Genomic DNA, 25,055 nt, shown 5'->3' with positions numbered 1-25,055 from the left:
ATGGATGAAATCTTTTCTTCCAATATACTTTCTGACTGAGTATTACCTTTATAAAGGAAAGCTATTTGTTCTCTCATATACTAACTTTATATTTGTCTTAGTGTTGTTGATATCTTAAGAAACTAGTTGAAAAACAGGTCAATATGATTCAACCAGATTGCATAGATATAGCATTTTAATTAATTAATTAATTTAATATTTATTTGGTTGCACCGGGTCTTAGTTGCGGCAGGCAGGCTCCTTAGCTACGGCTCCAGGGCTCCTTAGTTGTGGCATATGGGCTCCTTAGTTGCAGCACGCGAACTCTTAGTTGCGGCATGCAAACTCTTAGCTGAGGCATGCATGTGGGATCTAGTTACCTGACTAGGGATCGAACCCAGGCCCCCTGCATTGGGAACGCGTAGTCTTATCCACTGTGCCACCGGGGAAGTCCCAGATATACCATTTTTTAGATCAACATTCAGTACACTGATAATAACAGGTGTTGGTGAGGATGCAGAGAAACGAATCCTCCTACACTGCTAATGGGAATGTAAAATGGTGTTGCTGCTTTGAAAAACAGTCTGATAGTTCCTCAAAAAGTTGAACATTTGTTACCATATGACCCAGCAATTCCACTCCTAGATATATATCCAAGAGATATGAAAACATATGTCCACACAAAAAGTTGTAACAAAATGTTCATAGAAACATTACTCATAATAGCCACAAAGTGGAAATAACCCAAATGTCTATCAATTGATGAATGGATAAATAAAATGTGGTATCCATACAATGGACTATTAACCATTAAGAAAGGATTAAGTGGGGCTTCCCTGGTGGCACAGTGGTTGAGAGTCCGCCTGCCGATACAGGGGACGCAGGTTTGTACCCGGGTCTGGAAGGATCCCACATGCCGCAGAGCGGCTGGGTCTGTGAACCATGGCTGCTGGGCCTGCGCATCCGGGGCCTGTTTTCTGCAACGGGAGAGGCCACAACAGTGAGAAAAAAAAGTGAGCTCGATAACAAAGTAATATTCCAGTCCAAAAGCAAAGTCTGTTTTTACTTGCCTCAAAGAAATAAAGCAAATTTTTTATACAGACTCACTTTCTCAGTTATGCAAATTTATCCCAATCTGCCACACACATTAAAGTGTAAGTCACATAATTAAACTCTATTTTTTGACATAGGTGTTTTTTTGTTTTTTTGCGGTACGCGGGCCTCTCACTGTTGTGGCCTCTCCCGCTGCGGAGCACAGGCTCCGGACGCACAGGCCCAGAGGCCGTGGCTCACGGGCCCAGCCGCTCCGCGGCATGTGGGATCCTTCCGGACCGGGATATGAACCCGCGTCCCCTGCATCGGCAGGCAGACTCCCAACCACTGCGCCACCAGGGAAGCCCTGACATAGGTTTTAAAAAATAACTTTTGCTTCTATAGAAGTATATTTAAGTGCAGGCCAAAGTTTAAAAATAGAAAAGCAACATAAAAAAAGAATAATGAAAATTTCACATTTCAATAAGTGTGAAAATTACTCTTCCAGTTAGAAAAATAAGCCAGCTTGAAAAAAAAAAAAAAGAAAAACAAGCCAGTTGACTAAATTAATTCCAAAAAATGAAACAGCCAAAGAATTCTAGGAACAGAATGAATCTGAAATATAATGAATGCTTCATTTCTAATTTTCCAGATGAGGGACCTGAGTCCATGCTGGCAAATACATTTAAGCTCACCTCAGACTGTTTTCTAAACAATGAGAAATATTTGAGAAATATTATATCATCCTCTCTCTCTCTCTCTCTCTCTCTCTATATATATATATATATATATATATATATCACACATGAATGATACCAATGAATGCCTTATAAGCATCTTGATTTTTAAAAAATTTAAACACTAAATCCAATTTTGTCTAGACTCACTAGCTGCTTTCAATGTCCTAATGGCCTATTTCTACAAAAATTTCCAGAAAAACTTATAAGTTTGAACCAAATTCAACACCCAGCAAATTATGGCTTCCACAGTTCAAGTGGCTTCTTCAGTTAGGATGATTTTACTGCCGTAGTATCAATTAAAAAAACCCAAACCTTAACCACCTCACTTTCTGAGCAACCTCAGGTAAACCACTTCTTTAAGATGGCCCCTGATTTCCTTATTTGCAGAAAAAAGAAGAGATGAGACAAAAATTCAGTAAATGCTATCTGTAATGGACTAGGAGTATCTTAACAAAAAGGAACTTCAGGGACTTCCCTTGTGGTCCACTGGTAAGACTCAGTACTCCCAATGCAGGGGGTCTGGGTTCAATTCCTGGTCAGGGAACTAGATCCTGCATGCATGCTGCAACTAAGAAACCCACATGCCACAACTAAGAGTCCACATGCTGCAACTAAGAAGTCCACATGTCACAACTAAGAAGTCTACATGCCACAACTAAGAAGTCCGCATGGGACTTCCCTGGTGGTCCACTGGTAAAGAATCTGCTTTACAATGCAGGGGACGCAGGTTCGATCCTTGGTCAGGGAACTAAGATCCCACATGCTGTGGGGCAACTAAGCTGGCATGCCACAACTACTGAGCTCGCACACCTCAACTAGAGCCCATATGCCACAAACTACAGAGCCCATGCATCCTGGAGCTCATGCGCCACAACTAGAGAGAGAAAACCTGCATGCCACAACTAGAGAGAAGCCCACGCACCACAATGAAGAGCCTGTGCACCGCAATGGAAGATCCCACATGCCACAACTAAGACCTGACGCAGCCAAAAATAAATAAATCTTTAAGAAAAAAAAAAGAAGTCTGCATCCCACAACTAAAGATCCCTCATACCACAACTAAGACCCAGCACAGCCTAAATAAATAAAAAAACAGAAAAACAAAAAAGGAACTTCAGAAATAAACACAAAACAATACAAAGGAAACATTCAAAATACATATAAAATGAACAACTAAATTAAGAAAAGATCATTGAAAAGATTAGAAGTCTCTATGAAAAACACAATTCTGCATCAGGATGATAGGATTATGGATGCAGTTTTTGAAATTTTCATTATAACTTTAAAAATTGACTTAATATTAAATCCTTAACTGGCATATACAAGATATCAAAGGTCTAGAAAAGCCTTTAAGAGTTGTGTGTTGGAGAAAAATATTGTATTCTCAACTCATATCAACCTAATTAGATGGTTACATGCTCCTGGAGCAAAGGAAAAATCAGCCAGACATTACAAGCTGTATATCATCTAGATAAGTGTCATATAAAATAAATTACTTTCTTAGAAAATGCCTGAGTCAGGACTTTAAAAAGGAGCATCAAAAATCTCCCAAAGAGGTGTCCTGCAGTACTTTATATACAGGTTCTCTCCCAGGCTCCAGATCCCATCACAATTTTCTCCTATGTTAAAACAAGGGCTATATTACCTACATTGCAAAGATAATGGCAAAACTAAAGATCATATATTTAAAATGACTCATAGTAAGCTTGGTTCATTATAGGTGTAGCTTTTAATATTGCATTTTGATTAAAAGCCATGAGTGGAATTAACCAGTGTTAAAGGTGTCATAATAACCATATTTTAAAAAATCAGTTTTTCTCTTTTGCTAGATATTGTCTTTTTGCCAGGCCAGCATCTGCTTGCTGTTGCTTGAAACCTAATTTAGGTCAAGTATCTGCTTTCAGTATGTACCTAGAGATTGATGCTTTTGAACAACCACAAGGAAGTGTGAAAGTAAAGTTAATCACTGACATTGCGTATACTCAAATCTGTTTTGTTTTTATTGGACTGAACGTCTTTGGTTCAGGTATTACCTTTTCAGGCCAACTGCTTAATGTCTGATAAAGCAGGACACATAACTCAGAAGCAGAACATTCCATATAGAGTCATCATGAAACAAAAGTGAGACAGAAAGCTATGTTTCAAAGCCCACTCAATTACTAAAGTCCAAATTCATATCCTAAAAAAGGCATACACCCAGAGTGAGATCTGCTCAGTTCAACGAATTTCAAGGTAATAAAATTTGTATATTAACTAGCAGGCCTGCTCTTTTTTCAATGCATTTACATTTTCTTTTCACCTACAAAAACAAAGAAATTAGAGCGGTGGACCTCAAAGCATTTGGTAAATATGCAAGATCCAATTATTTATGAGATAACTTCACAAGGTGCTGAACATGACACACATATATAACACTAGTTATATTAGGTACTTTAGCATATGGCTGAATTCAGTGCCCACATTTGAAAGAATCAACATAGCCTGAAACCAAAGTTGGCAACATTTAATATTTGCCTGAGATAGCACCTTCCTGATAGATGACAGATAGATGATGGATCTTCCTGATCTTTGAGCCTGCCACAGATTTATAGATTCACTCTCTGCTCCCACCAAGACCTTCCTACTGCCACCCTGTCTCTGAATACTGGGTTCAAGACACTGTATGCCACTTCTGAAAGTCACAGCACTCCCTAAAGTGTTGCATTGCTTAAAATGTAGATTTGCAAAAATTTTCCAAGAATAATATGGTATTTAGGTGGTCATCCTTTCAATATTAGGCCCCATAACAGATAGTAATAGATTTCTGGCTTCTTGCTTCCTTTTTCTGGGAGGTAGAAATCAGTGGTTACAGAAGCATGTGCTATCCTATCAAGCTGCTCACCCTCAACTTCCACTTCTGGAGAAGATAAACTAACAGGAACTGGATTTAACCCTCCTCCTAAAACAACAGAAAAACTAGACAAAATAAATGGAAAAAAAATGGTTCAAGATATTGGAAATCAAGCAATGAAGGATCAACTGTTTCCAAGTAACTTAAATGGTTATTTAAGTTACTATTTTTGAGCATCCCAGAACAGAGCTCAAAAATATCTATACAAATACAAATATATTCAACATCCAATAAGGCAAAAGTCAAAATGTCCAGAATCCAATAAACTATAAGCAGGCACGTGAAGAAGCAGGAAAATATGACCCATAATAGGAGAAAGATCAATCAATTGATATTGACCCCAAACTGACACCAATATAAGAACTTATAAACATGGACATTAAAAGAGTTATAATTATATCCAATATGTTCAGAAGCTATGGGTATTGAGCATGTTAAGTAAACATAGAAGATATTTTAAAAGACCCAGATTTAATGTCTAGAAATAATGCTACAATTTCTGAAGTGAAAAATGCTCTAGAGGGAATTCATGGCAGATTAGACATTGCAGGAGAAAAGATTAGTGAACTTGAAAACATAGCTATAAAACTATACAAAATGAAATGCAGAGGAAAAGACTGAAAAAGGAAAAAAATAAAAGAACAGAGAGTTAGTGAGCTTTATGACAAGTTTGAGAAGCCTAATATACATATATATAACTGGAGTCCTTGAAAGAGGAATCTGGTGACAGAAAACAATATTTGAAGAGATAATGGCCAAAATTTTTCCAAATTTGATGAAAACTATAAACCCATGGATCCAAGTAGACCAACAAATCTCAAGACAAGAAACATTAGAAAACTGAACTAAGGTCCATCATTATCAAATTGCTTTATCTAGTGATAAAGAGAAAAATCTTAAAAGCAGCCAGAGACACATTACATAAGAGAAACAAAGGTAAAGATGACAGCAGATTCTGCATCAGAAACAATGCAGTACAAAACAGTGTACTGAATGAAAAAAAAATTATCAACCTATAATTATTTACCCAGCAAAATTATCTTTCAAAAACAAAGATGACCTCAGGAATTCCCCGGCAGTCCAGTGGTTAGGACTCCATGCTCTCACTGCCCTGGGCCTGATATCAATCCCTGGTTGGGGAACTAAGATCCCACAAGCCGTGCGGTGTGGCCAAAAAAAACCCAAAACCAAAAACAAAAAACAAACCAAAAAAAAGCAAAGAGCCAAAGGTGACTTAGAGGCAAATTCATAGACAAATTCATAGAGACAGAAAGGCAAATTCATAGAGAGAGAAAGTGTAAGTGAAGTTACCAGGAGCTGGAAGAGTGGGAATGGAGCTGGAGGAGGGGAGTTATTGTTTGATGGGTATAGAGTTTTTGTTTGAGATGACAAAAAGTTCTGGAAAAGGGTAGTGAGGATGGTTGCATGACATTCTGAACGTGCTTAAATGTCACTGAATTGTACATTTTAAAAATGTTAAAATGGGGACTTCCCTGGTGGTGCAGTGGATAAGATCCTATGCTCCCAATGCAGGGGGCCTGGGTTCGATCCCTTATTGGGGAACTAGATCCCGCATGCATGCCACAACTAAGAGTTAGCATGCTGCAACTAAAAAGCCCACGTGCCACAACTAAGGAGCCCACAGCCATAACTAAGGAGCCCACGAGCCGCAACTATGGAGCCTGCCTGCCGCAACTAAGACCGCACACAGCAAATAAATGAATAAATATTTTTTTTAAAAAGGTTAAAATGGTAAAATTTTGTGTTATGTACAGTTTACAATTTTTATAAAAAGAATTTTTAAAAAGGACTATACTAGTTCTCCATCTACATGAATAAACCTCAAGACGTAAGGCCCAGTAAAAAAAAAAAAAAAAAAAAAAAAGGGAAGTTTCAAAATATGTGCTGAATAATGCCACTGATATAAATTTAAAAGCACATAAAGGGAATTCCCTAGCGGTCCAATGGTTAGGACTCAGCGCTTTCACTGCATTGGGCCTGGGGTTCAATCCCTGGTCAGGGAACTAAAAATCCCTCAACCCACATAGCATGGCCAAAAAACTAAAATAAAATAAAAGCACATAAAAACACTATACTTTGTCATGTATACATATAAAAAGTGACAGATTAGTGGTTGTTTAGGGGTGGAGGGATAGGAGTGCGAAGACAGTTTAGACTATAAACTTATTCTATGGTAGTAGTTGGCTCTTACAGAGGGAAGGAAGACAATGCAATTGGAGATGGGGTTGCCAACAAGGACAGAACTTCGCAGAGACCAGAGCATGTTTGAGAGCATGTCTGAGAGCCCTGGTGCCCTGCAGGACTCCTATGGTCTCTCTTGCTTCACCTCTCAACACATCCCCACCCCACCACTGCAAGGGGTTTCTTCCAGGTGGGCCCCAATCTGATCCTTTTGCCTTTCTGGCATCACCACAGCCTGGTATATAAATGGTAGCAGCCAGAATTTACTAGGCAGAATGTCTGGGGCATGGAGCTGGGGCAGAGGCCAGAGCTAAGAGAAGTGCTTGGGGACTTCTTAAAGTTAGCTATCTTCTCGTGGGGTCCTCTACCCCCTGGGAGTACAGGAAGACTTTCCAGGGACTACCAGGCATAGACAGTTTTTTAAAGGTATCCATTTCCTCAACTTCCATATAAACTCCTTTCTAAAACCCATCTGCCTGAGAACATGCCTGGAGTGCAGTACCCCATCTCATCTCCTCAAATTTTTCTTTTCCTGTTTCACTAAAAAAAAAAAAAAAAAAAAAAAAAAAAAAAAAAAAAAAAAAAAAAAAAAGCATATACCTACCATATGATCCAGCCATTCCACCTCTAAGTATTTACCCAAGAGAAAAGGAAATATATATTCATACAAAGACTTGTATGTGATTGCCATAGGACCTTTATTTATAATAGCCCAAAACTAGAAACAAACTCAATGTCCATCAACAGATGAACAGATAAACAAACATGATGGAATACCACTCAGCAAAAAAAAAAAAAAAAAAAAAAAGAACTACTGATACACACAAAACATGTATCAATAATTATGCTGAGTGAAAGAAGCCAGACCAAAAATGCAAACTAATCTATAGGGACAGAAAGCAGATCAGTAGTTGCCTGGAATGGAGGAGCAGGAGTCAGGAATTGCAAAGCAGAGGGAAACATTAAGGGGTAACAGATATGTTCTCTACCTTGCTTGTGGTGATGGTTTCCTGGGTGTAAAACTTCATCAAATAGTATACTTACAATATGTACAGTTTATTGTATGTTAATTATACCTCAATAAAGCTATTTTTAGAGAAGTAAAGATACAGAAAAGCTAAAAGAATTCATTACCAGCAAACCTCCACTACAGAAATGTTAAAGGAAGTTCTCCAAGTAGAAGGAAAATACCAGTTACAAAACAAGATCTTCTCAGAGGTACTCGGATTTTCTTTCTTATTGATGTTGATTTTCATTTTTGAATTTTCAGGTTTGGAGCCACGATACTGCTATCTAAATAACTGAAGTTACACTGAATATACATTCAGTCAAAAAGTTTTCCCTCACTGTTTTTTCTGACATGATTACTGCTATCAGTGCATAGTGCTGGGGATTAAAAAAAAGTATGAAGAATGATTTACTATTTTAGTTCTTAACATACCAGCTAAAATTACACCAGACTGAAGATGTTTGGAAAACATCACATCAGAGAAATATGTTTCTTGCCATCCTAAGTATGGTTTTGTTGCATCTTGTTACTCTATTTTTCCCCTCATGATCAAATCAGATTTTATATTGCAAGTCAGGAAGAAGCTTAACCTCCCAGAATCCAGAAACACTCCATGCTCTTTATGTCAAAGAAAGTTTACACTCATTTGAAATTTCCATGAAACTCACCTACTAGAGTTAACAGGACATGGATTAAAGAACTATATCCAAATAATACCCTCTCCCACTCTGTAAGTCACCTACATTTTCAACTGTTTTCCTCACATAGTCCTTTACAGGGTGTAAAAAAACAGGAATTCACAAATGCTATAGGTAAAAGTATAACAAGGGGTACAATATTTTTGGAAGTCAGTTTGGTACCACCTATCATCAAGGACACATTCCATTTCTGGGAATTTACAAATAATACAGTATGTGTCCCCAAAATACATGCACAAAGATATTCCCTGCACCAGTATTTCTGACAAACTGCAAACTATCCAAATATCTATCAAAAGGGGATTAGTTAAATAAGTTATGGTACAACATTGTTATATAATACTACATAGCCTTTAAGAGGAACGAGATAAATCTACATGCACTGATATGGGGAATATCCTGGTGGTCCAGTGGTTAGGACTCCATGCTCTCACTGCTGAGGGCCTGGGTTCAATCCCTGGTCAGGGAACTAAGATCCCACAAGCTGCGTGGTGTGGCCAAAAAAAAAAAAAAAGCCACGGATATGACAAGCTATCTACAAGATGGTAAGGGAAAAAACAGGTTAAATAACAGCTTGTATAATATTAGTCTATTTGTAAGACAGAAAAAAATTGTTACCCTATCCCTTCTAGTTGTATATTCACAGAAAGAGATACCATAAATTCGTTCATAGCAGCTATTTCTGGGGGTCTGAAGATCTCCAGAGACACTTTTTCCTTCAAATAAATCAATAATTTTGTTAAAAAGCAAGCATTATTCTCAATAAAAACTTTAACAAGAAACAAAATACCCAAAGGCTAGTGACAGAAATTAATAGTGTCTAGTAAAAGAGAAGTGACACAGTTAAATTTAAACCGGGTATTTAGACCCTGAATAATTAGAATTTATAGAATTAGAAATTTAGAAAATACTCAATATTAGATGTAATACTTTTAAAGCACATCCTTAAGGAAAAATAGTCACACTTACATAGGGAACTAAAAACTCACATTTATCATGCCCTGCCCCACACTCTCACTGCATATGAGAACCAGGATATGATTGTTACAAAATACTACTCATTCTAAAATGTTTAGTTAGATTAAGCAAACCAGTTTTTCCACATGCTCATCAAAACAAATCAGTGAAACTAGTTTTGAACACAAAGAAGAAGAATGGTTGTCATAAATCTGTGTAAAGAAATGAAGTATGATCTTTATTTGCTCTGATATAAAATCCCACAATTAAATGCTTAGCTTCTAGAATAATGTTTCTCATAAATCAGAGAAATCAAATTATAGTCCTGTCTTCCACTGATCCTAGAGAAAATTTCTTTTCCATATAAGCATGCCCCAATGCCTACATGGCTAAAAACAAAGATGAAAAATTACAACTGAAAAATAATTGCAAGGAACTCAAAAATAATCACTACTGGCTCTGTAAGGCTAAAATTAAGAAAAGAAAAAGACTGGTATCAGAATTCACCAGTGTAAAAAGGAACACATGGAAATCAACAGACCTTAATAAAAAGTTGAACCTTTACTTGAATGAGACAAAGGCTACAGTTTTATAGTTTCCCCAGAAAATTAGGACACTTAATAGCTATTTAGAGAGAAAGAAGTATGAGTTACACTATAAAAGAATAAGTCTGTTTCATCAGAGAATTAATTTAATTTACTATGTGAATCTGTTAATTAAAATACACTATTAGGTTAAGAAAAAAACAGAATAAACTGCAACTCCTAATGCTTAAATCTCCAATAACTGACATAAAAGTAACTGTGGGAAAGGCATGCTACCACCCTTTGTACAATTCACAAATATTTTTTGAGCATGCTACTACTGAGTACTGCTCTAGGCATTGGAACTCCATGGAAAAGACAGGATCTCTGCTGTCCTGGAGCTTATATTCTACCATACAAATAAGATACAAAGTGAATAGGGGTTAAGAGGCTTCTTGGAGGACATGACATTTGAATTAAGACCTGAATGACAAGAAAGAGACAGCCATGAGACAGTCTGGGAACAGAACTCTCCAGGCAAAGACAATACAAAGTATAAATGTACTATAAAAATTTTAAATGGACTGTCTCTAAACCAATTTCTTTTAATAAAACGCATTTTCTAGGGAATTCCCCAGTGGTCCAGTGGTTAGGACTCCGCACTTTCACTGCTGAGGGCCCGGGTTCAATCCCTGGTCTGGGAACTAAGATCCCACAGTGCAGCCAAACTAAATAAATAAACTTCTAAAAAAAAAAGAGCATTATCTAGTGATTGCTATGTGTACTACAGTTTGAAAACTACTAAATGACAAAACCCCAAGTGGAAAATAAATGACATGAAATGATCAGGACAGGACTAAAATAAAAACACTGGCTCGGGTAAGAACCAGTTTATTGATGCTAACAATATTTTTTCTTCTTTCTCTTTTTTTTCTTTGGCCTCTCTATGTGGCTTGCAGGATCCCAGTTGCCCTACCAGGGACTGCACCCAGGCCACCGCAGTGAAAGTATCGAGTCCTAACCACTAGACCACCAGGGAACTCCCTATGCTAACTATATTCTATGCACTGTGCTAAATTATATAGTCTCATTTTCAGGCTGAAGACATACTGTGAAATATCCACACCATTTATAATTAACAATATTTACATAAACCTTTAGACAGAGAAGGTCAAAAAGTAGATGAATAGATGAGAAAACTCAGCTTACTCTTAAATAGTACAAAATTTAAAATACAAATCTAGCTAGCTAGATTTTCAAAAAATCTGAGGCTGGTGAAGGCAAGAGTGAAGGGATGCTCTCATTCAATGTAGGTGTGCCATAAATTGTTTTAACTTTCTTAGAGAGCAAACTGTCACTATCTACCAAAATCTACAATGTGCATATTCTGCACATTTGCTACAGAGAGAGTCCCATACAACAGCACAAAATTACATATAAAAATGTTCATTATATACTACTTATAATAGCCAGAGGCTTCCCTGGTGGCGCAGTGGTTGAGAGTTTGCCTGCCGATGCAAGGGACACGGGTTCAAGCCCTGGTCTGGGAAGATCCCACATGCCGTGGAGCAACTGGGCCGGTGAGCCACAACTGTGGAGCCTGCGTGTCTGGAGCCTGTGCTCTGCAACAAGAGGCCGCGATAGTGAGAGGCCCGTGCACCACGATGAAGAGTGGCTCCCGCTTGCCACAACTAGAGAAAGCCCTCCCACAGAAACGAAGACCCAACACAGAAAAAATAAATTAATTAATTAATAAACTCCTACCCCCAACATCTTAAAAAAAAAAAGAAATGAAGACCCAACACAAACAAAAATAAATAAATAAAATTTAAAAAATAAATAAATAATAGCCAAAAACTAGAAACAGTCCAAATATCTGTCAATAAAAGATAAAATAAATCATATGGAATATTATGCAGTGTTTAAAAAAAAGGTGATGATGCAAATTGATGCACACTGAAATGAAAAAACATCCAATACATAACATAAAAGGAAAGTACTGCTTAATGGTTCGTATATATTTTTTTTGTGTGTGAAATAAAGTGTGCTTATAAGTGATGTACAGAAACAAGAAATATTTGTATATGCATAGAATATATCTAGAAGGATATATACTAAGCTGTGGTTTCCTCCCTTAGGGCTAGGATTGGTGAGGGAAGAGAGAAGATAAAGGGCAAACAGAAGACTTCTTTTTAAATTTCATGATCATCTCTTTTTTCTGCCAAATAGTAAACATGGATTACTTTAGAGAAACTTTAAAAAATGGCCTTAAAAAATGAAAATGGGCTTCATTTTACCCATTGCTTGAAGCTGTAATATCATCTTTTCAGGGCTCTTCATATCACGGAATACAAAAATGGCCAGCCCCAAATATTGAGCTAAATATTAAAATGACATTCCTTAAAATGAAATTCCACTGGTATTACAATTAATAGAAAACCATTATACAAAACTAGTATATTTAGGCATCTTTCAACTACACCTCAATGACATTCCATCATGTAAAATAAAGTCTAATGTGGTCTGCAAAGCCTTCTGGGATCTAGTCCTATGCTTCTCAAACTTTAATACTCATGCAACTCACCTGTAGATCCTGTTAAAATGTAGATTCTGATTCAGTAGTCTGTGATGGGGCCAGAGAGCCCCCTTTTCTATAAGTACCACAGACTACACTTTGAGTAGCAAGGATCTAGCCCAAGTTCCTTACCATTCCCCATCCTTAACTTTTAAAATTAATTAATTAAAAAAAAAATAGAAACTAGTTTTATCTTAAGCACCTGTCCCTCAAAAGTCATTTTTTTAAAAAGTGAATTAACATCAAATCTCAATTTTTAACAAGCCCTTTTGGGGCAGCAATAAAAGCCCTTATGAATAATCAGCATCTCATCTGAATAGTAACTGATTAATATTTTAATTATTTGGGGGGAAAAGTTGTCTCTTAAAAAGCAGCATTTGCGTAACTAGGCTCCCATAGCTTCTGGTTAACAGGTTAAATACAAAAACCCTACTCAATCTCCAAAATTTCCACCACAACCCACAAAGCTGCCAGATCCACCTCCATGACCTCTGTGCGATCTGCAGATTGCATTTCTTGTTTTAAAAGGGCCTTTTTCACTTCACAATTATGCCTGTTAATAGTGTGGTATTTCTGAACAGCAATTTTCTCAACTGTATCATGATCATCAAAAGCTACAAAAGCAAATCCTCAATTTCTCTACTCTGCCTGTCTTCCATGGTTGAAAGACCGACTTCTATGGTTTCAATCTTGCCATACTTTCCAAAGCAGTCTCTCATATTCTTCTGTATCTTCTTTAATACCACCCACAAAAAGTTTCTTCACTTTCGGAAGGGTGGCAGGCTTTACAGAATCCTCTTTAGAAACAGCTCTCTTTGGTTCCACCAAATACCCATCAACCTCAGTGGTCCTACATTCACTGCTGCATCCACCTCTTCAAGTCTAGAGTAAGTCACAAAACTAGAGGTCCTGGGACGTTGTGTTTAGCGGTCTCTCATCACTGCACAATCCGTAAGTGTGCCCCATTTCTCAAAATGTTCTTTTTTTAACAAACATCTTTATTGGAGTATAATTGCTTTACAATGGAGTATTAGTTTCTGCTTTATAACAAAGTGAATCAGTTATACATATACACATGTTCCCATATCTCTTCCCTCTTGTGTCTCCCTCCCTCCCACCCTCCTTATCCCACCCCTCTAGGTGGTCACAAACCACCTAGCTGATCTCCCTGTGCCATGTGGCTGCTTCCCACTAGCTATCCACCCTACGTTTGGTAGTGTATATATGTCCATGCCACTCTCTCACTTCATCACAGCTTACCCTTCCCCCTCCCCATATCTTCAAGTCCAGACTCTAGTAAGTCTGTGTCTTATTCCCATCCTACTCCTAGTCTCTTCATGACACGTTTTCTTCTTAGATTCCACATATATGTGTTAGCATATGGTATTTTTCTTTTTGACTTACTTCACTCTGCATGACAGACTCCAGGTCTATCCACCTCACTACAAATAACTCAGTTTCATTTCTTTTCATGGCTGAGTAATATTCCATTGTATATATGTGCCACATCTTCTTTATCCATTCATCTGTTGATGGACACTTAGGTTGCTTCCATGTCCTGGCTATTGTAAATAGAGCTGCAATGAACATTTTGGTACATGACTCTTTCTGAATTATGCTTTTCTCAGGGTATATGCCCAGTAGTAGTGGGATTGCTGGGTCATATGGTAGCTCTATTTGTAGTTTTTTAAGGAACCCCCATACATACTGCTCTCCATAGTGGCTGTATCAATTTACATTCCCACCAGCAGTACAAGAGTATTCCCTTTTCTCCACACCCTCTCCAGCATTTATTGTTTCTAGATATTTTGATGACGGCCATTCTGACTGGTGTGAGATAACATCTCATTGTAGTTTTGATTTGCATTTCTCTAATGATTAATGATGTTGAGCATTCTTTCATGTGTTTGTTGGCAATCTGTATATCTTCTTTGGAGAAATGTCTATATAGGTCTTCTGCCCATTTTTGGATTGGGTTGTTTGTTTTTTTATTATTGAGCTGCATAAGCTGCTTGTAAATTTTGGAGATTAATCCTTTGTCAGTTGCTTCATTTGCAACTATTTTCTCCCATTCTGAGGGTTGTCTTTTGGTCCTGTTTATGGTATCCTTTGCTGTGCAAAAGCTTTTAAGTTTCATTAGGTCCCATTTGTTTATTTTTGTTTTTATTTCCATTTCTCTAGGAGGTGGGTCAAAAAGGATCTTGCTGTGATTTATGTCATAGAGTGTTCTGCCTTTGTTTTCCTCAGGAGTTTGATATTGTCTGGCCTTACATGTAGGTCTTTAACCATTTTGAGTTTATTTTTCAGTATGGTGTTATGGAGTGTTCTAATTTCATACTTTTACATGTACCTGTCCAGTTTTCCCAACACCACTTATTGAAGAGGCTGTCCTTTCTCCACTGTATAATCTTGCCTCCTTTATCAAAGATAAGGTGACCATATGTGTGGGGGTTTATCTCTGAGCTTTCTATCCTGTTCCATTGATTTATATTTCTGTTTTTGTGCCAGTACCATACTGTCTTGATTACTGTAGCTTTGTAGTATAGTCTGAAGTCAGGGAGCCTGATTCCTCCAGCTCCGTTTTTCTTTCTGAAGATTGCTTTGGCTATTCGGGGTCTTTTGTGTTTCCATACAAACTGAAATTTTTTGTTCTAGTTCTGTAAAAAATGCCAGTGGTAGTTTGATAGGGATTGCATTGAATCTGTAGATTGCTTTGGGTAGTAGAGTCATTTTCACAATGTTCATTCTTCCAATCCAAGAACATGGTATATTTCTCCACCTATTTGTATCATCTTTAATTTCTTTCATCAGTGTCTTATAATTTTCTGCATACAGATCTTTTGTCTCCTTAGGTAGGTTTATTCCTAGGTATTTTATTCTTTTTGTTGCAATGGTAAATGGGAGTGTTTTCTTAATTTCACTCTCAGATTTTTCACCATTAGTGTATAAGAATGCCAGAGATTTCTGTGCATTAATTTTGTATCCTGCAACTTTACCAAATTCATTGATTAGCTCTAGTAGTTTTCTGGTAGCATCCTTAGGATTCTCTATGTATAGTATTGTCATCTGCAAACAGTGACAGCTTTACTTCCTCTTTTCTGATTTGGATTCCTTTTATTTCTTTTTCTTCTCTGATTGCTGTGGCTAGAACTTCCAAAACTATGTTGAATAAGAGTGGTGAGAGTGGGCAACCTTGTCTTGTTCCTGATCTTAGTGGAAATAGTTTCAGTTTTTCACCATTGAGAACAATGCTGGCTGTGGGTTTGTCATATATGGCCTTTATTATGTTGAGGAATGTTCCCTCTATGCCTACTTTCTGCAGGGTTTTTATCATAAATGGGTGTTGAATTTTGTCAAAAGCTTTCTCTGCATCTATTGAGATGATCATATGGTTTTTCTCCTTCAGTTTGTCAACATGGTGTATCACGTTGACTGATTTGCATATATTGAAGAATCCTTGCATTCCTGGAATAAACCCCACTTGATCATAGTGTATGATCCTTTTAATGTGCTGTTGGATTCTGTTTGCTATTTTCTTGTTGAGGATTTTTGCATCTATGTTCATCAGTGATATTGGCCTGTAGTTTTCCTGCTTTGTGACGTCTTTGTCTGGTTTTGGTATCAGGGTTATGGTGGCTGCATAGAATGAGTTTGGGAGTGTTCCTCCCTCTGCTATCTTTTGGAAGATTTGAGAAGGATAGGTGTTAGCTCTTCACTAAATGTCTGATAGAATTCGCCTGTGAAGCCATCTGGTCCTGGGCTTTTGTTTGTTGGAAGATTTTTAATCACAGTTTCAATTTCAGTGCTTGTGATTGGTCTGTTCATATTTTCTATTTCTTCCTGGCTCAGTCTCGGCAAGTTGTGCATTTCTAAGAATTTGTCCATTTCTTCCAGGTTGCCCATTTTATTGGCATACAGTTGCTTGTAGTAATCTCTCATAATCTTTTGTATTTCTGCAGTGTCAGTTGTTACGTCTCCTTTTTCATTTCTAAGTCTATTGATTTGAGTCTTCTCCCCTTTTTTCTTGATGAGTCTGGCTAATGGTTTATCAATTTAGTTTATCTTCTCAAAGAACCAGCTTTTAGTTTTATTGATCTTTGCTACTGCTTCCTTCATTTCTTTTTCATTTATTTCTGACCTGCTCTTTATGATTTCTTTCCTTCTGCTAAATTTGGGGGGTTTTTGTTCTTCTTTCTCTAATTGCTTTAGGTGCAAAGTTAGGTTGTTTATTCGAGATGCTTCCTGTTTCTTAAGGTAGGATTGTATTGCTATAAACTTCCCTCTTAGAACTGCTTTTGCTGCATCCCAAAGGTTTTGGGTCATCGTGTCTCCATTGTCATTTGTTTCTAAGTATTTTTTAATTTCCTCTTTGATTTCTTCAGTGATCACTTCATTATTAAGTAGTGTATTGTTTAGCCTCCATGTGTTTGTATTTTTTACAGATCTCTTCCTGTAATTGATATCTAGTCTCATAGCATTGTGGTCGGAAAACATACTTGATACGATTTCAACAAGGCTAGATTTGTGACCCAAGACATGTTCTCTCCTGGAGAATGTTCCATGAGCACTTGAGAAAAATGTGTATTCTGTTGTTTTGGGATAGAATGTCCTATAAATATCAATTAAGTCTATCTTGTTTAATGTATCATTTAAAACTTGTGTTTCCTTATTTATTTTCATTTTGAATGATCTGTCCATTGGTGAAAGTGGGGTGTTAAAGTTCTCTATTATGATCGTGTTACTGTTGATTTCCCCTTTTATGGCTGTTAGTATTTGCCTTATGTATTGAGGTGCTCCTATGATGGGTGCATAAATATTTACAATTGTTATATCTTCTTCATGAATCAATCCCTTGATCATTATGTACTGTCCTTCTTTGTCTCTTGTAATAGTGTATTTTAAAGTCTATTTTGTCTGATATGAGAATTGCTACTCCAGCTTTCTTCTGATTTCCATTTGCATGGAATATCTTTTTCCATCCCCTCACGTTCAGTCTGTATGTGTCCCTAGGTCTGAAGTGAGTCTCTTGTAGACAGCATATATATGGGTCTTGTTTTTGTATCCATTCAGCCAGTCTGTGTCTTTTGGTGGGAGCATTTAATCCATTTACATTTAAGGTAATTATCTATATGTATGTTCCATTACCATTTACTTAATTGTTTCGAGTTCGTTCTTGTAGGTCTTTTCCTTCTCTTGTGTTTCTTGCCTAGAGAAGTTCCTTTAGCATTTGTTGTAAAGCTGGTTTGGTGGTGCTGAACTCTCTCAGCTTTTGCTTGTCTGTAAAGGTTTTAATTTCTCCATCAAATCTGAATGAGATTCTTGATGGGTAGAGTAATCTTGGTTGTAGGTTTTTCTCCTTCATCACTTTAAATATGTCCTGCCACTCCCTTCTGGCTTGCAGAGTTTCTGCTGAAAGATCAGCTGTTAACCTTATGGGGGTTCCCTTGTGTGTTATTTGTTGTTTTTCCCTTGTTGCTTTTAATATGTTTTCTTTGTATTTAATTTTTGATAGTTTGATTAATATGTGTCTTGGCCTGTTTCTCCTTGGATTTATCCTGTATGGGACTCTCTGTACTTCCTGGACTTGATTGACTATTTCCTTTCCCATATTAGGGAAGTTTTCAACTATAATCTCTTCAAATACTTTCTCAGTCCCTTTCTTTTTCTCTTCTTCTGGGACCCCTATAATTTGAATGTTGGTATGTTCAATATTGTCCCAGAGGTCTCTGAGACTGTCCTCAGTTGTTTTCATTCTTTTTTCTTTATTCTGCTCTGCAGTAATTATTTCCACTATTTTATCTTCCATGTCACTTATCGGTTCTTCTGCCTCAGTTATTCTGCTATTGATCCCACCTAGAGTATTTTTAATTTCATTTACTGTGTTGCTCATCATTCCTTGCTTCCTCTTTATTTCTTCTAGGTCCTTGTTAAATGTTTCTTGCATTTTGTCTATTCTATTTCCAAGATTTTGGATCATCTTTACTATCATTATTCTGAATTCTTTTTCAGGTATACTGCCTATTTCCTCTTCATTTGTTAGGTCTGGTGGGTTTTTACCTTGCTCCTTCATCTGCTGTGTGTTTTTCTGTCTTTTCATTTTGCTTATTGTGTTTGGAGTCTCCTTTTTGCAGGCTGCAGGTTCGTAGTTCCCGTTGTTTTTGGTGTCTGTCCCCAGTGGCTAAGGTTGGTTCAGTGGTTTGAGTAGGTTTCCTGGTTGAGGGGACTAGTGCCTGTGTTCTGGTGGATGAGGCTGGATCTTGTCTTTCTGGTGGGCAAGTCCACGTCTGGTGGTGTGTTTTGGGGTGTCGGTAGCCTTATTATGATTTTAGGCAGCCTCTCTGCTAGTGGATGGGGCTGTAGTCCTGTCTTGCTAGTTGTTGGACATAGGGTGTCCAGCACTGTAGCTTGCTGGTTGTTGAGTGAAGCTGGGTCTTGGTGTTGAGATGGATATCTCTGGGAGATTTTCGCCATTTGATATTACGTGGAGCTGGGAGGTCTCTTGTGGACCAGTGTCCTGAAGTTGGTTCTCCCACCTCAGAGACACAGCCCTGACGCCTGGCTGGAGCACCAAGAGCCTTTAATCCACACGGCTCAGAATAAAAGGGAGGAGAAAAAAAATAGAAAGGAAAGGAAAGGAAGGAAGGAGGAAGAAAGCAAGAAAGGAAGGAAGGAAGGAAGAAAGGAAGGGAGGAAGGAAGGGAGGGAAGAAGGAAGGAAGGAAGAAAGGAATGGAGGAAGAAAGGGAGGAAGAAAGGAAGGAAGAAAGGAGGGAAAAAAAGAAGGAAGAAAGAAAGGAAGAAAGAAAGAAAGAAGATAAAATAAAGTAGGATAAAATAAAGTTATTAAAGTAAAAAATAATTATTAAGAAAAAAAATTTAAAAAGAAAAAAACGGTTTGGTCAGAACCCTAGGACAAATAGTGAAAGCAAAGCTATACAGACAAAATCTCACACAGCAGGACTCACATACACACTCACAAAAAGAGAGAAAGGGGAAAATAATTATATATCTTACTCCCGAAGTCCACCTCCTCAACTTGGGATGACTCGCTGTCTATTCAGGTATTCCACAGATGCAGGGCACTTCAAGTTGATTGTGGAGATTTAATCCACTGCTTCTGAGGCTGCCAGGGAGAGACCTCCCCCTCTCCTCTTTGTTCGCACAGCTCCTGTGGTTCCGTTTTGGACTTGGCCCCTGCGCATAGGTCGTCTGAGGGCGATTGCTCTTCGCTCAGACAGGACGGGGTTAAAGGAGCAGCTGATTTGGGGGCTCTGGCTCAGGCTGGGGGGAGGGAGGGGTACGGATGCGGGGCGAGCCCGTGGCAGCAAAGGCCAGTGTGACGCTGCACCAGCCCAAGGGGCGACGTGTGTTCTCCCGGGGAAGCTGTCCCTGGATCCCGGGACCCCGGCAGTGGCGGGCTGCACAGGCTCCCGGGAGGGGAGGTGTGGAGAGTGACCTGTGCTCGCACACAGGCCTCCTGGTGGCAGCAGCAGCAGCCCTAGTGTCCCGTGCCCGTCTCTGGTGTCCACGCCGACAGCCGCGGCTAGCGCCTGTTTCTGGAGCTCCTTTAAGCGGCACGCTTAAACCCCTTTCCTCGCGCCCCAGGAAGCAAAGAGGGAAGAAAAGGTCTCTTGCCTCTTCAACAGCTCCAGACTTCTCCCAGACTCCCTCCCGGCTAGCTGTGGTGCACTAGCCCCTTCAGGCTGTGTTCACGCCGCCAACCCCAGTCCTCTCCCGCCAACCCCAGTCCTCTCCCGGTTTCCGACCGAAGCCGAGCCTCAGCTCCCAGCCCCGCCCATCCCGGCGGGTGAGCAGACAAGCCTATCGGGCTGGTGAGTGCTGGTCAGCACTGATCCTCTGTGCGGGAATCTCTCCACTTTGCCCTCCGCACCCTGTTACTGCGCTCTCCTTCGCGGCTCTGAAGCTTCCTCCTCTGCCACCCCCAGTCTCTGCCCGTGAAGGGGCTTCTAGTGTGTGGAAACCTTTCCTCCTTCACAGCTCCCTCCCACTGGTGCAGGTCCCATCCCTATTCTTTTGTCTCTGTATATTCTTTTTTCTTTTGCCCTACCAAGGTATGTGGGGTGTGTCTTGCCTTTTGGAAGGTCTGAGGTCTTCTGCCAGCATTCAGTGGGTGTTCTATAGGAGCAGTTAGTTCCACGTGTAGATGTATTTCTGATGTATCTGTGGGGAGGAAGGCGATCTCCGCGTCTTACTCTTCTGCCATCTTCTCTCCAATCTCCTCAAAATGTTCTTTTAAACTATAATCTGTAGTTTCAAAGCTCAGACCTCCAATAAACAGTTTTCTCAACAGCGCTGGTTCCTTTGGATCATGGCCCTCCTCCTGATGGCAGCAGGCTGGGAGTGACCTGGTGGTGGTTTTACCTCCATTTTGAGACCAGACTCACCTCTTCCAACTCCAGTTCAATATGGGACCGCTAGAAGGAGGCCTCCCCATACTTTCAATTTAGTGAATTACTGCTCTTCCCCACACACCATGTTCTTCATACCTCTGTGCCTTTTTATATATTATTCTTTCTTTCTGGTTCTCTCCTCACCTACTCCACTTCAAAAACTTCTACTCTGTTATACGTTTAGTTCAAACTTTGCAAATATTTCAGGCATATGTGGATGTTGTTTCTTTTGTATTCTGAGGCCCCTATGCATTTAGGTTCAACTGTCACATTTGTTTTTCACATGTCCATCTCTCTGTGGGGTTTGAGGATAGAAAGTATCTATCCTCAACACACACATATTCAATAAATGTTTTCTGAATCAAGTTTTTGCCACCACCTTTGAAATAATGGTTGTCACAATCACTTTTAAACTTTTTCTAAAACATTTTCTTTAAAGAATATTTTCTGTAATGTACTGTCAAATTATTGAAAGTAATCTCTTAAAATATAAGGCAACATATATTCAAAATTAAACTAAAATGTAACACTATTTAATGAGATGTTTACCTTATTGCTGGAAAAAAGTCACATTAATTTCACTATATTTAAGGGTAAAAAGAGCAAAACAAAGTTGTACTCTTTGATACTCAAGTACTTGAAGGAAAATAAGAATGGCATCAAATTTCTAATATACCTTTCCCTCCTTAAGTTAATTAGGACTATAATTACGTTTCAAAAGCAGGGTTTCCCTGGTGGCACAGTGGTTGAGAATCAATCCACCTGCCAATGCAGGCGGCAAAGGTTTGAGCCCTAGTCTGGGAAGATCCCACATGCCATGGAGCAACTGAGCCCATGCGCCACAACTACTGAGCCTGCACTTTAGAGCCCGCGAGCCACAACTACTGAGCCCACGTACCACAACTACTGAAGCCCATGTGCCTACAGCCTGTACTCCGCAACGAGAGAAGCCACTGCAGTGAGAAGCCTGCACACCACAACAAAGGGTAGCCCCCGCTTACCACAACTAGAGAAAGCCCAAGTGCAGCAGCAAAGACCCAACGCAGCCAAAAATAAATAAATAAATTTTTTTTTAAAAAGACAAAATGGTACCTTAAATCAAAAGCTTTTGACAAAATTCAACACCCATTTAAGATAAAAGCCCTCCAGAAAGTGGGCACAGAGGGAACCTACCTCAACATAATAAAGGCCATATATGACAAACCCACAGCAAACATCATTCACAATAGTGAAAAACTGAAAGCGTTTCCTCTAAGATCAGGAACAAGACAAGGATATCCACTCTTGCCACTATTATTCAACAGTTTTGGAAGTCCTAGCCACAGCAATCAGAGAAGAAAAAGAAATAAAAGGAATCCAAACTGGAAAAGAAGTAAAACTGTCACTATTTGCAGATGACATACTATACATAGATAATCCTAAAGATGCCACCGGAAACCTCTAGAGCTAATCAATGAATTTGGTAAAATTGCATGATATAAAATTAATGCACAGAAATCTCTTGCATTCCTATACACTAATAATGAAAGATCAGAAAGAGAAATTAAGGAAACAATCCCATTCACCATTGCAACAAAAAGAATAAAATAGCTAGGAATAAACCTACCTAAGAAGGTAAAAGATTTGTACTCAGAAAACTCTAAGACACTGATGAAAGAAATCAAAGATGACACAAACAGATGGAGAGATATACCATGTTCTTGGATTAGAAGAATCAACATTGTGAAAATGACTATATTACCCAAAGCAGTCTACAGATTCAATGCAATCCCTATCAAATTACCAGTGGCATTTTTTTTACAGAACTAGAACAAAAAATCTTAAAATTTGTATGGAGACACAAAAGACCCCGAATACCCAACGTAATCTAGAGGGATAAAAACAGAGCTGTAAGAATCAGATTCCCTGACTTCGGACTATACTACAAAGCTACAGTAATCAAGACAATATGGTACTGGCACAAAAACAGAAATATAGATCAATGGAACAGGATAGAAAACCCAGAAATAAACCCATGCACTTATGGTCAACTAATCTACGACAAAGAAGGGAAGGATATGCAATGGAGAAAAGATAGCCTCTTCAATAAGTGGTGTTGGGAACACTGGGCAGCTACATGTAAAAGAATGAAATTAGAATACTCCCTAACAGCATACACTAAAATGAACTCAAATAGATTAAAAACCTAAATGTAAGACCGGACACTATAAAACTCTTAGAGGAAAACATAGGAAGAACACTCTGACGTAAATCACAGCAAGATCTTTCTCGACCCACCTCCTAGAGTAATGGAAATAAAAACAAAAATAAACAAATAGGACCTAATAAAACTTAAAAGCTTTGCAAAGCAAAGGAAACTATAAACAAGACAAAAAGACAACCCTCAGAATGGGAGAAAATATTTGCAAATGAATCAGTGGACAACGGATTAATCTCCAAAAAATATATAAAGCTCATGCAGCTCAATATTGAAAAAACAAGCAACCCAATCTGAAAATGGGCAGAAGACCTAAATGGACATTTCTCTAAAGAAGACATACAGATGGCCAAGAGGCACATGAAAAGCTGCTCAACATCACTAATTATTAGAGAAATGCAAATCAAAACTACCATAAGGTATCACCTCACACCAGTTAGAATGGGCATCATCAGAAAATCTACAAACAACAAATGCTGGAGAGGATGTGGAGAAAAGAGAATCCTCTTGCACTGTTGGTGGGAATGTAAATTGATACAGCCACTATGGAGAACAGTATGGAGGTTCCTTAAAAAACTAAAAATAGAATTACCATATGACCCAGCAATCCCACTACTGGGCATATACCCAGAGAAGACCATAATTCAAGAAGATACATGTACCACAATGTTCATTGCAGCACTATTTACAATAGCCAGGTCATGGAAGCAACCTAAATGCCCATTGACAGATGAATGGATAAAGAAAATGTGGTACATATATACAATGGAATATTACTCAGCCATAAAACGGAATGAAATTGGGTCATTTGTAGAGACGTGGATGGACCTAGAGACTGTCATACAGAGTGAAGTAAGTCAGAAAGAGAAAAAAATATATCATATATTAACGCATATATGTGGAATCTAGAAAAATGGTACAGATGAACCGGTTTGCAGGGCAGAAAGAGAGACACAGATGTAGAGAACAAACGTACGGACACCAAGGGGGGAAAGCGGGTGGGGGGCGGGGGGATGAAATGGGAGACTGGGATTGACATATATACACTATATTGTATAAAATAGATAACTAATAAAAACATATCAAATAGAAGGAGAGCAAAAAAAAAGTACACAGTTTGCTTCCCTTAAGCACTACCAATACAATTTGCGTTTAGTTGCTTACATGCAGTCTTGAGCAATAGATTCTAAAAGCTACAAAATTTTGATTGATTGAAATTAAATAAAGCTTTATTGTTAAAAAAAATTACAAAACGGTATCTTAAATCAAATGCTTACACAGGCAGGTCTCTTTATCCACTCACCTTCTTCATCTATCCATTTCATGGTGAAAAGCTGTTCAGTGTCGAAAGAACACATGTCTCGAACCTCATTACAAAGGCCCTCAAAGGAGATCGAGGGTTCAAAATGTGTTATCATGATATCCCTGAAAAAGAAAAGGAGTTTTAAGTTAGACAATGACTAAGACTAATAATGTTCTACATATTACTGAATGCCTGACAATTTGATGGACTTCAGTTATTTTGTGTGTGCACCAGCCTGTGTTACTTCCAGTAAACTATCTCTGTAAAAAATAGAATACCAATATTGAATAATCCTTAAAGATAAAAATAGTGATTTTGTGAGAAACCTTAATTCAACCTCCCCTCCTCATTCAGGAAGCCCACCCTAACTGCTCTAACAGATAGTAGTTCCACTTTTGCTTTAATGTTAGTTATCAGAAGCTCACTCTTTTGTGAGGCATTCCACTCCACAAACAGTTCTATTACTGACAAACTCTGCATTATACTTAACTGAAATCTCTTTCAATCTCTAGTCCTAGATCTCCCCTCCCCCAAAAGTC

The 25,055-nt window shown here is 38.5% G+C and overlaps 1 protein-coding gene across 1 annotated transcript in view; it reads right to left on the bottom strand.

The window, feature by feature from the left end:
* PRKCI (protein kinase C iota) overlaps window positions 1–25,055 on the bottom strand; it is an 87,755-nt gene that overhangs the window by 48,350 nt on the left and 14,350 nt on the right. Inside the window, exon 2 of the mRNA XM_059065073.2 lies at window positions 24,517–24,638. Within this exon, the coding sequence (XP_058921056.1) occupies window positions 24,517–24,638 (122 nt within the window). The remainder of the gene's footprint in view (window positions 1–24,516; window positions 24,639–25,055) is intronic.

Source organism: Kogia breviceps, chromosome 5, assembly GCF_026419965.1.
Source record: "Kogia breviceps isolate mKogBre1 chromosome 5, mKogBre1 haplotype 1, whole genome shotgun sequence".
In the NCBI taxonomy this organism is placed as follows: domain Eukaryota; kingdom Metazoa; phylum Chordata; class Mammalia; order Artiodactyla; family Physeteridae; genus Kogia; species Kogia breviceps.
This window is presented reverse-complemented; position numbering and strand designations above follow the sequence as displayed.